At 41.5% G+C, this 14,577-nt stretch overlaps 1 protein-coding gene across 4 annotated transcripts in view; it reads right to left on the bottom strand.

Annotated features, from left to right (window-relative positions):
• Positions 1-87: 87 nt before the first annotated feature.
• The window catches only part of LOC102292490 (RNA binding protein, mRNA processing factor), a 38,052-nt gene continuing 23,562 nt past the window's right edge, over positions 88-14,577 (bottom strand). Inside the window, exons 6-8 of one of the 4 annotated variants that reach the window (XR_006054798.1) lie at positions 10,522-10,591; positions 2,948-3,067; positions 88-2,452 (exon numbers count right to left, since the gene is read on the bottom strand). Coding sequence is in view for 2 of the 4 variants with exons in the window: in XM_042224375.1 (XP_042080309.1) it covers positions 10,529-10,591; positions 14,156-14,283 (191 nt within the window). In the remaining 2 variants the exon portion in view is untranslated. Of the gene's footprint in view, positions 2,453-2,947; positions 3,068-10,521; positions 10,592-14,155; positions 14,284-14,577 lie in introns of those variants that run through there. The other 3 variants (XR_006054799.1, XM_042224375.1, XM_042224374.1) reach the window with 3 other exon arrangements.

The raw sequence follows: 14,577 nt of genomic DNA, 5'->3' as shown, positions 1-14,577 counted from the left end.
TATATATATATCAGAGTTTTATCAGTGTCTTCACATTTCAGAAAACTTGCACACTCTGAACAAATAAGGTAATCATGACAGCACAGATAATGTCAATCTTTAATGGCAGATGGCCTGAAATGTCTTCATTTAACATTTTCATAAAAACGTCTCATTTTGATCATCTCCTTTTTTTTTGTTTCAAACAAACAAACCTCTGCAATTCACTGAAATACAGTTTCTCCTTACAGCGGCTAAAGTACATAAATATCAACAGTACTGTATGCATTAGGAAAAAGGAAAAAGAACACGCACACACACATGCCGTGAACATGCACTGAACACACAGCTACACACGCGGTATACTAAAACAAGTAAAGAAATGATTTGTCACTGACAAAAGGAGGGGGAGGAGTCGTCTTATTCGTTTTTTCAGGAACTTTTGTACGGTACCGCTGGCGAAACACAAAAGACCCATTCGTTCGAGGAGTATATCTTCTTCTTCTCTGGATTTCACAGTGAATGATGCAGGTAAAACAGTATTCACATGTTACATACAGTATGCTCCAATCAGACCGATACAAACGAAGGAAAAAGCTCTAGTAATTCTTACCAAATGAAAATACAATTAAACTTACAATAATACTTGCAATGAATTATATGATGGGCGTTTTCTATGAACCTTAAAAAGACAACACCCATTAAAAAACACACTTAACATTCACGCACGTTGTATAAATACTTGTTCTAATAAATCTGAGTGCCACACTTGGCTTAAAAATGTCTGTAAAAGCAAAAATAAAAACCAAAACAAAAAAAACCCTTCAGCTGATTTAATAGATATGATGCATATTATCATTAATTACAAACACTTGGCTACTGTATGATTCAACCAGTCCGATATAAGTGTACACAGAGGGGCTAAACATCACAGGGGACACTTGTCTCCTTACGGCATTTGATTGTCACATCAGCATGAAATGCGACTTGGCCTTCGGAGACTGGTTTCGTATTAGCGAATGAAGATTTTGGCGTCAAGATATCACAGAAATATGATCACTCGATGATATGTCATACAGCAAAGACGTTATTGCAAGATTACAAAAGATTGTTTTATCTTTTCCTTTTTTTATACATCTCACTCCAATCATTATTATGTAAATTCAAACTTTACAAAAGCAGGTTGAATCACAGCAGCTCCCTAAAAATAGACAAAAGACACAAATCGCTTAAAGTGAATATCCTTTCAGATGCAGAGTGGCTCTTTGGAGTGACACCAAAAGGGACATGCTGCAAAAATAATGTCATACTTCATAAGAAATCAGACTGAGGACTACAAAAGTAGTCAAAAATGGAATAACCACTAGCCTAGATAGCTCTCCAGTGTAAAAAAAGAAAAAAGAAAAAAAAAGCTTTGGTCTTGTTTCTCTATACTGTGCTGCTGTCCTCCTGCTACACAGCGAAGGAGCGATTTCCTAATTATAGCAGAGCTCAGTTTGCCGTGTATTGCCATCACGCTATACGTGACATTGGGGTCACGCTACCTTCCACCGGCGATGGCTTTTTCCTGTCAGTGCCTCTTTTCACACATCTGATTACCTCAAACAGCCAAACTACGCGCCGGATCAGGTGCGTTTTGTCACTCAACGTTAAAATCGCTTCAGACAAAAGACTTCTGTGTTTCGTTTCGTCGGGTAAAGACGCCACAGAGGGACAAAAAAAAAAATACGACACATATGAGCGAATCAAAATTCCTTTTGGAGCAGAGACAAGAGCAAACTGGCAGGACTGCTTTGGTATAGCAGGGCGACTTGTTGTTTTAAAATGGCACCGAACAGAAAGGGAACAAAAAAAGAAAAGGTATAAAACGTCCTCACAAGATTTAGCACAACATAAATCAACCCAAACAAAACCGTTTCAAACATCGTCTTGATTACAAAAATACCTTTTTGTATTTCTTTAAAATATCTAAAAATGTACAGCATTGTTTTTTCGTTGTTTTCTCTCTCACGCTCTATTTTTTTTGTTTTTTTTTGCAAAGTCATGCGTCAACATGTAATTTCATAGTCATAATAACATTAATATGAATGATATACAGAATAGTAATAATTATAGTCATATAATAACATTACTCAGTAGCACTTTAGCCACACTTCCGGGCGTCTGCAAAGTGGCTGCATAAAACAACGTTTGCACTCCTTTTAGGTGGCCGGCTTTACACCCGCACGTAGAGGATGCAGAGACCAGCTAGGCGGGCGATGCAGTCAGTCGGTAAACAAAGAGTACGGACGCCTTTGTTGTGCATGCCTGGTACCTTTCACGGAGGTGTCAGAGGAGGTGTAGCCAAGCGCTGCCTGTAAATTTACGTAACAGTATAAAAAAGATTTGGAGGGACTTTCGGGGAGGGGGGGGACTCGATGTGTGATGGAGGCTGGGGTCTAGTATGTCCTGAGGCCCATGAGGCTGCTGCTGCCTGAAAGAGAAAGACAGAACGACAGCGGGGTGAGGCTGAAGTTCGCAAATGTATAATGGGAACACCGGGGATTACGTGGAAACACTAACAGCCGTAAAAGTCACACAGATTTTTTTAAATCCCCACCCGATCCAGTGCCAAGACCACACCCACATTCAATGCACGCGCGCTCTATCTCGTGCTTAAATTCTGGTGTATTTGTTCAAAACATTTCGCAAATCTCAAACATGCACAGATGAAAGTCGACACGGTGTCAGTACAGTTTGGCGCTGCTTCCTTCATTCAAGTGGATGTTTTTGACTGATGCTGTCTCTCAAATTTGTATTTTTTATTTTTTAAAAAAGGACTTTCACACCTTTTCCTGCAAATCTACACTTTCAAAATCCCCCCTCTCCCCTGCAGGGGCCCGCTACACGGGCGACGAGGTGCGATCTACACCTTTTGTCCTCGCCTGTTGGGATCAACGGTTGTGACGTTCCGAGGCGTAGAACTCACCGACGGTGCGCTGCTCCAGCAGCTGGAGTTAGGTCGGTCCTCCTGGTTTCTAATAGGACACGAGAGGCAATCGGCAACGCCCGTCACAGCCGGCCACGGCCACCATCACACATCAGGAACCTGAGCACACAAAAGGAGACAGTCGGAATAAATCCTTTTGATGATGTTTCAGAGGAGTGAATTTTGGTTTTATTTCAACAAAAATGTATGATTTTTAAATGCTCTCAAGCTCTCTGATTACTGGTATGACAAAGTTCAGCTGCATTGAACACACTGGTATATGTTTGAAGGGCAACGCAGCAGCTTATTAGTGTCAGTTTTACAAAGTTACGCGTTACTGTTGTTACATTATATGCGACTGTCGCACTGGTGTTCCTGAATTTAATGATTAAAGTTGTTAATCGCATGATTTTGTTACTTTCACTACACAAATACTCTATTTATTTGCAAAAGAGAGAAAAAAGATAAACACAACTGCCTAACCTCATGGAGCGAAGACCAAAATGGCAGAGAGGTCAACAACTTTCGAATGGTGGTGATTACGTGGTGGACATTACTTAGAATTTGTTGCACAAAGGGGAAATCATTTCTGACAGTAAAGGGACCCATGTCCAGGAACAAGATCCATTCTTTCCGATTGCCTGTAAAGGCAACACAATATTACAGAGCAGGTATCAAAAGACCCCTGGATCCAGAGCGATAATTAAGCTGATTGTACAGTGTGGTGCAAAAGTCTTGAGCCTCCCATAATTTCTCTATATTTTACGTCTGAGGAACAAGACTTTCTAGTCATTTTTAAAGTGGTCTTGTGCAATAGTTCTCCAAGCTTTCTGAAAGTATTTCAAAGTTTTTCTTTGAACACTGGCTGCTGTTTCACTCATTTAGTCCAGTTCTTGACCATTTCGTTTATTTGCATATCCATGTAACACTGACCATCAAACATAGAAAAGGCACAAAAATCAAGGGATGAACTAGAGTTTTGTCTACATAACTTGTTCTCGTTTATTTAAACAAATCTACAAAAATGTCAAAGATAATAATTTTGAAGGGTATAAAATAGTTATTTCTTCATTTTTCAGCATCTCAAACACACTTTTACAGAAACATACCTAGATGGAAAAACACACAATGACACAGTATCAGTCAAGGACTGGCCTCGAAGCAGTGTGGGATCATCGTGATAGGAAACAGGACAAAAGGTAGCCGACGTCTAAAGAAGAGCTTTGAATGTTCTTCAAGAAGCCTGGAGAACTATTCCTGAAGACTACTTAAAGAAAAAATTAAAAAGATTTTCTAAGATAGTTCAGACTGTGTTGAAGAATAAAGGTGGTCATACCAATTATTGAATTTCAAGCTTGTCACTGTTTTTTCCTTACATACTGTATTTCCATGTATTTTTGCAAATTTCTGTGCCTGTTTTCAATTATCCTGGCAAAATATAAAGAAGTGAGGGGTGACTCAAGACTTATAAATGTATATCAATCTGAAAGACTGATTTTAAACAAATACAGAGATATGCACTGGTTCAGACATAGTAAAGGAAATCTTGCCTATGTTATACTTCTATAGTGACTTCTGTGTAACATCCTTTCTGGCTGGTTTTCCTGTGTTGACGCTAAAATAACAACACAAAAAACCCCACTATCATATGTCTGCTCTACACATTAAGTCAGGGATTTATGCCGGTATGTGTGCACATGAAAGGCTTAATGCTGTGTCATAACCTGGCACTTATGTGGAAATGTATCCTAGGCAATGTTGTGGAGTAACACGACAGTGATCTAAGCAGCAGTGTAACTAATTTCTTTGTTACAGAGGAAAAATCAATAGTGTATCTTGTTTCTTTAAAATCAGTAGCTCAAAAGAGACGAAACCAAGCAGCAGAAGACATCTTAAGTCAAGACTCGAGCCACATACAGAAGCCCATTGTCCAGCAGTTTTGTCAGGACGTGTATTACACAGTTTTATTTGTGAACTATTATTGTAATATCATGTCCATTCAGAAGTCTTTCAAGCTCAAAGTTTTGCATTGTCACAGGATGTCTGCCTGACATGATCTTCCACAAACCCCCAACCTCCACACTTCAAAGAGAAAGGTCAACCATGCAAGCTCCCACACCAGATGGATCACCAAAAATAGGAATTTGAGTTTGGGGGGACTCGGTGGAACAATAAACAATTACTAATCCAAATATGACCTTAAGAGAAAGAAGGAGCTGGATAGACTGTTGCAGGGAAAGAAGAGAGGTGGCTTAGGAAGTGTTCCCTGTTCAGAGAACAGTGCGTTTTTGAAGGGGGATGGCTGGCCTAGCTAATGCCCCATTGCGTGTTCAATCAGGGATGAGGCAATCGATGCGTTATACAGCCGCTTGGCTAAACTGATGCGACGCATACTTCCAGAGCACCCTATTTGTTCTGGCTGAGACACCAAGGTTAAAGATTGGGTTGATCATTGAACATGTCTGTGCGGATTAGGGAAAGGTTTAGTGATTTGTCGGCTTAATGTGTTACATCCAATAACTCGGCCTGGGCGCATGATGTGAGATAAGTAAACAAGCAGTTCTGAGTGTGGGAGGTGACTCGGTTTCTCGTGAATGTGTGGGTTGTTTCCTTTTTTTCCCAAAATTTTCAACCAGGTTTCGTGTCGCAAATGTTCCTCCCGGTGTTATCACTGATCACTGACACGGTGCTGCAAATGAAGAAGAGAGGACCTTTTTGTTCTTTCTTTTTATGTCTGTAAAATTTCTCTTTCAACATGTCTTTGTAAACTTTGGGTTTCAGATGAAAAAAACCTCCCAAAAATGTCCCTCGGATTCCTAATCTGCCTTTAAAGGAGTCAAAAAAATCTACAGTTTACAAAATGAACTCAGGCTTGATGTCAGTTTTTGTGAAAAAATGATGAAAAAGCAACAGCAACAACAAAAAACTGTGAAATATATCTAATATCGAGCTAAAACTTCAAACACACCCCTGTGGTCCTTTAAGATCTCTACCTGCGCAGCGTGGCCATGAAAAAGATCGCCGTCTGAAACCCCTTTAATCCGGGGAAAAGCCTTTAGGCCCTGGCTGTGTTTCTCACATACCAGCAATAACTGCTGGAGCTGGGTGGTGATGAATGCAGCTGCTGACATGTATCCAGCTCCTACAAGCTGGTGCCACAGTGCAGCTACACTGTACTATACACTGTGTGTGTTTGTGTGTGTGCGTGTGTGCATCTGTCAGCAGGGGGTGGAAGAATAAAGTCCCACTTCCTTATTAGAAAGGGCCCCAGCTGGCCCTCAGCTCTCCTCCAGTGGGAGTTAGTGCAACATTGTGCAGGAACCATGGGTTTTGTCAGGCTATTGGCCAAAAAAGCTCCTGAAGGCAGGCAGCCAGGCTGCATACACACGCACATTTGTCTCTTTCAGGGTCACACACAGGCATGCATGATAGGGGTTTTACACCCCCCTACACTCCCTCACCATGTCTTGTCAGATGGAAAATCCGGATTACCTTTCCCTCCAGTTCACTGGGCATTAATGTCCACTATTAGGTTGTCTTTGGAACCTAAGACCAGAGCACGAATGTCAAATATAGTTCAGGTTCACAAACAGCCAGACGACTGACCAGACAAAGCCTCCTGGGGGGGATCACAAGAACAAAAACTTAAAGCCTCTAATAAAAACCAGTAGCTGCTTAAACTTGCATGAGGTGCTGTAAATAAAGTTGTTGTTTTGTTAAACAGCACTTTCCTAGAGAGGCAGGAAGCCAGGTGATTGAGACAACTCATTACCAGTCACGCCTGAATGCTACCTCACTTCCAGCTGTTCACACATCCACATTCAGGCCTGCAGTTACGCTTCCTAAGTCGCATACTCAGACAGTGAGTGGTCTCCGTTCGTCGACAAGTAGCGACCGACCACAGGCCTCTCTGAACCAACCGCAGAGCTGCGGGCTTTTGTGAGCGTGCATCGCTCAAGTTTACCCAGTTAGCTTTAGCAACAAATTCACAAATCTTGTCCTTTCTGCTGTTTTCGTAAAGACAATATCAGACAGATTGCACAACAGTGGTGCAACACAGACGCCTTCTTTCCCTAACCTCTGTTCAAGTTTATTCTTGTAGTCATGCAGCTAAAAATATTTCACAAGTATTCTGCCCAGCAGATTACATTGCACAAATCAGTTATACCCTCATCACAGCCAGCTTCGAGACATCGAGTGCAAGTCGACTGCATTTATTTGAAATGCGATGAAGGCCTAAAGACACTTGTATGGATTAACTGTTTGTTTGCTAAGATGCAAAATGTCAGGGGCAGCCTTCAGTAGTAAGGTTAACTCAACAAGGCAGACACTGAGCTACATAAGTGTCATTCAGTTTTACTATGGCAACATGGTTACTGGGGAGATGTGTTTTAGAGCGTCAGTAATATCCCTGCAGCTCTACTTTGAACACAAGTAGCACATGTGTAACATAAACTACTCTTAATAGATTTATTTATGAGACTGCTTTTGTCCACTGTAAAATCATCTCTTCTATCATTTTAATTAATACTGTAGCTTGCATTATGCTGCAATACACCTGTATATAATATATATTCTTGCTTCCCCACCTATGGTTTAGGATTGTGTTTAGGAAAGCTTGTCTTTCTAGAAACCAGATTGAGGATCGAGGGAAAGAAACGTTTAGAGGTCCCACGTAAAAATTTGTGTTTAGTGATTCTAGGAGGATGTTAAAGTGTTTATTTAGAAGCATTCAGGCAATATTGGAAGCAATATAATTGGAGTGAAAGAAACAACAACAAATCCCCTTAAAGCCGAGGCAAGTAAATCAAAAAAGTATCGGCGTGAATAGATGCAAGTAAGCGTGAGCTGTCTTCTGTAATGTTGATGAACCGAAGCTTTTCTTTTGTTTGCATACCGTCATGTGTGCTCGTCTGTCTGAAGCTTTATGTTTGAACATGTAGTAATTTGTGTGCTCCTGCATCAGTCACCTGTAATTATAACAATATTCTGACTGGATGTCTCGGCTGCACTTTGCCCTCCACCGTGAGCCGGATGTGGGGTCGTTGTTGTTTCACTCAGGGCCTAATATCCACTGGGGCAGCCTGACCAGCCAAACGACTTCCTTCTGGTTTGATAGAGAAGTAATTATTTCCTCCAAGCCCCTCCCTCCTTCCTCTTTTGTACACCCCACCCACCCCCCACCCACCGCAGGCAGAGAAGGAGTCATAGAAACGTCCAAATTACTCAAATGGCTCGTTTTCCTCACACAGCATGTTTACATGTCAAGAAACGGACATGTAAGCTATGATGTAGGCTTCGAAGGAGGTGATGGAGGAGTAGCACCAATCAACAGCTTGATGAATGTTAGGCTCCACACTAGCACCTCCACCACCACCCACCCACTCCCTGCTGACTCCCTGTGGGGTTGGGGCAACATGTTTCTTCCTGTCCTGAGACTGAAGGGAGGGTACTGGTGACAGTGCGACTGGCGCCACACGCACACACACAGAGTCAGAGCCAACAGAGATACACAGACTAGCAGGGGATTTGTTTTGCTTTGTGGTTTTGTTTTTCTGCAAGCACAACAGCGTTCAGTTTGTCTGAACCTCCGAGCAAAGCGCACGTGCTGCATTGCTCATGCGTGGTTATAGCTGACTCATGTACTCATCAAAGCACTTATTAGAAGCCATCGGCCCTGTGTACTGTCTGCCGCTCCACTAAAATTAAGTCATCTGTAATTTATTTGAAATAAAGATCCCACGCTAATCAGTTTCTAATAAAGATTCATAAAAACGGCCCTTCCAGCAGTACCCAGGTACCTCAGTGGTTCTGGGTGAATATTTCCCATTTACGACCTTTTGGATCACGTCCTCCGTCTCCCTCGGCCCCATCTTTTTTATGCTTCTCCACTGTGCACTTTGTCAGAATGCAGAAATGCCAAAAACAGGGTTTTAAATTAAAAAATGTATTTCATCCTGCCAGGGTTTGACAAAATGACAAACAGCACCTAATATCTGTGCTATATAACTAACAACATTACACAACAATATTCCGTGTTTATTATAGCGATGCAAGAGCGGGTGCATAATAATAAACTTTCCCTCACACACAAGTATAATAAATATCAGCCGTCTTTCCGCTAGGCAGGTCTAATTTCCTCTGATCCTCCATAGAAAAACGACTGAGCACATGTAATCATATCTTAGAAGTATTTCACTGCAGAAACCTGATGCTTGTCCTGAAATTGTAAAAAAATTGATCCTCATTAACTAAGGATGAAACACAAACAAAATTCATTCCAACTGTGTGGCTGCTTCAAAGACAGAGACCAGTTCAACTCAATTCAGTGTTATTTATGTAGTGCCAAATCACAACAGTTGCCTCAAGGTGCTTTATATTTTAAGGTAAAGATACTACTGATGCAGAGAAAACAGAGAACTCCAACAATCATATGACCACCTATGAACAAGCGCTTTCGCAACAGTGGGAAGGATAAACTCCTTTATAACAGGAAGAAGCCTCCAGCAGAACCTGGCTCAGGGAGGTGCAGCCATCTGCAGTGACCAGGGGAAGAAAAAAAAGATTTCTTCCTGCTAAAAAAAAGAGTTTTTCATCTCCACTGTCACCAAAGCGCGTCCTCGTAGGGGTTGTCTGATTGTTGGGATTTCCTTTATATTATTGTAGGGGCTTTACTTTAAAGTTTTAAAGGATTCGTCTGTCAATGCATTTTAAGGTTTTATTCCCACTGTGAATGGACAACTTTGAAATAGCTTAGAAAAAATAGCTTAGCAGCTTTGGTCGAGACAATTTGAGCACTTGACTTTACTTTTCAAATTAACGGTTTACATCTTGTAAATTTTCTTCTGAACTTTGGCTGGAGTAGAGCTGATGTAAAAAGCAGCACAGAACAGAAATAGCCAGGTTAAATGTCTCAAAACTGTAGTGCGAGTAGTGAAAGAACTGAGTGACTTTCCCTGCAGCTGTGTTGCCTTTCAAAGCAGCTAGCATTAGCATTTTAGTCATATTTGCAAACCTCTTCTCGGTCTGATTTATTAAACGTTGGCATTGGCACTCATTGTATATTCTGTTTGACTTGCTGCTTTTGATGCCTGAGATCAACCATAACATCAATGGGAAAAGTCGACCCTCTGTACCTTGTGACCAGAGTGGGGAAAATAATGGAGTTCCCCTTTAGATCGCACCTTTCATCTCCTATGATCATGTGTGAGGAGCGTGTGTGGTTTCATCGAACCACAGGCTGTACTTTTGTTAGCGATTAGTATATATGTTTTTGACGTCTACTAGAGGAAACGTGACTAATTAGCCGGTTAGTTTGGCAGTTAGCAGGATGGACGTTTTGTGAGGTTTGAGGGCCAAAAGAGGTAAACACGCGTGAAGTAACACCCCGTGATATTCCTGGCATGTGTTTAAGATAACTCTACTCCTGTTTATGCAAAGTGTCATAACATTTACAAAAGAGGTTTCACACCAGAGTATGTACACTTCTTTGACGCAGCAGGGCAGGGAGCTATGTGTGCGTACGAGTGTGTGAGTGTGTGTTTGTGTGTGTGCATGTGTGTGCTGTTACTCACACATACTTCAGCAGAACTGCCTGGACTTCCATCCCTGAGGAGTTCCATCTGCAGGCGGGAGCCAACGAATCTAAACACACATAATCACATATTAACATAAAACTGTGGAGCCTAAAAGGTGAGCTCATGTTAACAGAAAGTAGATTGACCATCTCGCAACATCGCACGGCAACGATCACTTTGCACGTGTCAGAATGTGTGCGTGAAGGGCGGCCCAGTCGTGGCCGCAGAGGAGACTGCTCGCCCTCTGTTTCTTTTGAGAGACAAGAGGGAGATCATAGTATTTAAAATTATACAAATACAGATCGTCTCAAAAGTGAGATCTGCAGGGAAGAGGCAGCGGGTCAGTCGGTGTGGGGTCGTTGGGGTCAGTCAACTGGCCTGACATGAATATACGACTCGATGTGTGCCATCTCAGGTAAGCAGATGCACACAAAAAAGATGCATTTAAATGAGTATTCGCAGTTTCTGTTGCTCTCTGCAAGCTGGTTCTGCCGAAGGTTTCTTCCTGTTAAAAGGGAGTTTTTCCTTCCCACTGTTGCCAAGTGCTTGCTCAAAGGGAGTCAGCCGATTGTTGTGGTTTTCTCTGTTTTATTGTGTTTACAATATAAAGTGCCTTGGAGTGACTGTTGTTGTGATTTGGCACTATATAAATAATACTGAATTGAATTGAATAATAAAAGTGATGCAGCTAAAAGTGGCTAATGCTGCCAGCTGGGAGCAGAAGCTACACTGCTGTAGCTCAAGATCAGCCTCAGGGAATGTGTGTGAAGTTTTTTTGTACTTTTGTTTGATGCCTCAGTTTTAAAATTGTTTGAATAGAGTATCTCCCTCTGTGTTTAAAAAGTATTACAATGGCTCGTTCTTACTCATAATATCCTACTCATTGTTATTTTCGTCTAGCGTCTTTACTGTTGTGGTTATTGATTATCTCCACTCATTACACTCATATTTCAGCTGTAATTTACTTGCAATTAAAACATTTGATTAATTGACATAAGTAGTTTTATTTATTTATTTTCAAAATCTCATTAAACATCACAATAATAAGATTAAAGAGAATTCTTTTGGCTAGATGTGATTTCTGATAGCCACATATTGTTTTTCCTTAAACAGCAGCCAGGGTAAGGCAGCAGAATTAGCAGTCTGATGGTTTGCATGTACAGAGTAGTCTGAGAGATGATGTCCCAGCCTGAATTATAGCCTCAGTTCGCCACTGAGTCTGACGTCCTCAGGGCGGGACCTCTTCCATTAATTTAATACACTTTGGCTTCGTTCCTACTACTCTGTTAGTGAGCAGAACACGTAGCATGATGCTCTAAAGGAGGACAACCTCAGCCAGAACATCCACAGTAAAACACTGACACTGTGTTCTTCCACTCGTCAGATCTCTTCCACTATATTGTACAAACGTGATTAACTTCGTGACATTTGATTTGGGTCTTTTGAAAAAAGTGCAGGACATATAGAATTTTCCCCATTTCATTTCTCTTTTTAAAAATCAAGCAGTAGCTAGCTACTTGCACTAGCCAGTGGTAACATTAAGGCAACCATGAAGGACTAGCATACGAAATAGATTTGGACTGGAGTGACTGGATCCCGTTGGGCAAAGGGTAGAGAGCTCTGCAGTGATGGCACAGCTTTAGCCCTCATTGCTTAAATGGTTTGGAATAACCTGACTCACTAAAATCAAAAACATCTTTCTTGTCGTACTTATTATTTTTCCAGTTTTCCCGTTTAGCTCAAGGTCGGTATCTGCGGTAGTGATCACGGTATCACTAATGTGCACAAGTTTGACCGCTCTAAACATCAGTAACTATGAAAACATGGCAATATGTAGGCTGGTAATTAGTTAACTAATTATTTTGGTGTATTATTATTGTGGGCTTCACAGAAATGCGCACTGCTGTCTGTCCCTCTGGTCCATTTAAAGGGCCAGTTTCTTCAAAATGACCAAAGCTGGCAGGCTTCAAAGAATACATACATCATTCCCATCCAGAGCACAGGCACTGTTTTACTGCTTCACCACGAGAAAATGGAAATATACTAACTATTATAACATAACATGAATTGATTTTCTCGTCCGTCCTCGTTTTTTCAGTTATCAGCTGCCACTGGTGTGAATATACTCGATGCATGTGGGAAAATGCCAGCTAGGCAGATTCTTGCATTCATTTCAAATGCTGACATCATCTGAGCTTCAGCTAGTGTTTTTGCCCAGAGGCCTTTATACTTAAATAACCTTAGTATCTATATTATAAGTGGAAATGCTCAATTTTCCCTCGAGCAGAGAAAAGCAACACCACATGACTGTATAACACATTGAGTTTGAAACACTGCAAAGTGAGCAGTGAGAGCTTGCATTCAAAACCGTACATACTGTATGCGTGGCATTAAGACTGCATGAGGGCCTGCCTGCATCAAACGCTCTTCATGAGAAGAATTTCAAGAGATCGATAATGAACTTTAACATGAACTCACAGCAGAGCTGCGCAGATTAGAAGACCTCAATAAACTGGATCATGGCTGGTTGGAAAAGAAGGATTTGCTATAATTAATGAGGTAGATGGAGGTAAAATGATCCAAACCCTTTGTACAGCTGCAGATTTTAAGCAGCTACAAGATCTGAAAACTGTCCTGTGATGCCATTTTTAACATTATCTTGGTGTTGAATTCTTTATTTCATACTACCTGGTGGTGCAATGGTATCACTGTCATCTCATTGCAAGAAGGTGTCTAATTTGAAGCCAGCTGTGACCTCTCTGTGTGGAGTTTGCATGTACTTTCTGTGTGGAGGTTGTCACACAGTCCAAAGACTTACACAGTGGGTTAAGTGGTGATTCTAAATTATATGTGGATGTAAATGTATCCATGCATGGATACATTCAGGATTTTAGTCTAAAATAAAAAGCAAAACAGGACAAATCAGTTTCAGTTTGAGAAATTTATTTTTTACTGATTTAAAAAAGTATCATTTGGAATTTGTGGAAGAGTTATTTTTCCTGCTTGGACCTCCTAAAACTCAGCCCAAACCACAGGCTCCATTATGTGACATGCAGTTTGAGAGTGAGGTGAACAGCTAAGTTTACTTCGATTTCTGGAAGGTGCTGGGATCGGGTAACAGCTCCGCTGAGAAGGGTTGGTGAAAATGGACTGACAATTCAATTATTTATAAACTCACTAATTTCAGCACCAATGTAACAATTAAATTATACCAAAATTCTGCCTTCACTGTGCTACTGGTGCAGCAGATGAACATGACTGATCAGTATCAGCGGCAATAGTTATATATATGTTTGCACTTGAAAGTGTTTCAATAAAAGTCAACATGAAAACCTGCAGCCAAAGAAAATGTGTATTTAGATGCTTTTATAGAGAAGCAGCTTGTTTACACTGATGAAACTGAGTGATGCTGGGTATACATTTCCTTGTCTGTAAGGAAAATAACTCCCCAGCCCCAAAAATAGATAGACATTTGATTTAAACATGACTGTGACAATGGGTCATGTGTGCTCCGATGTGCACCTGTGGGATGAAGCAGAGAGTGATAACAGGGCTGACGGCAGCAGGTCTTTGTGAGGTGGGCTAGGTGACTGAGGCGGCGGTGGCGGTGGGGGAGGGGAGGTGGGTTTACCTGAGCGTGGAGCGAGGAGGGGTAGGTGAAAGCGGGTGGAAGGGCCGGCGACAGCTCCGCCGGGTACAGCGGGTATGAGGCCCACACGTCTGGGCTGCTGGGATAGAGAGCAGGCACTGTGAGCTCATCTGTGGAAAGAAGAAGAGGAGGAGTGGAGTGAGGAGAGTGGCAAGTGGATGGGTGGGGTGGCTAGAGAGACAGGGTGGAGGTGGCGGTGATGGTGGTGATTGTGAAGGTGGGTGCTGGGGGAATGTCAGTTGTCTGAAGTCGCTTCCTCTTGTTTAAACCAGAGACTGGGAGACAGATAGAGATACTCAAAAAAAGGGTTTTTTAGAGGTAGGAGTAAAACTTCTGAAATTTGAGTTCATTTAGATAAGTTTTAAAATAACTACCCAAATAAAACTAGCCCAAATGCCGTTCTA

This window comes from Haplochromis burtoni, unplaced genomic scaffold, assembly GCF_018398535.1.
Source record: "Haplochromis burtoni strain Fernald_Lab_line unplaced genomic scaffold, NCSU_Asbu1 Contig_136, whole genome shotgun sequence".
Taxonomy (NCBI): domain Eukaryota; kingdom Metazoa; phylum Chordata; class Actinopteri; order Cichliformes; family Cichlidae; genus Haplochromis; species Haplochromis burtoni.
This window is presented reverse-complemented; position numbering and strand designations above follow the sequence as displayed.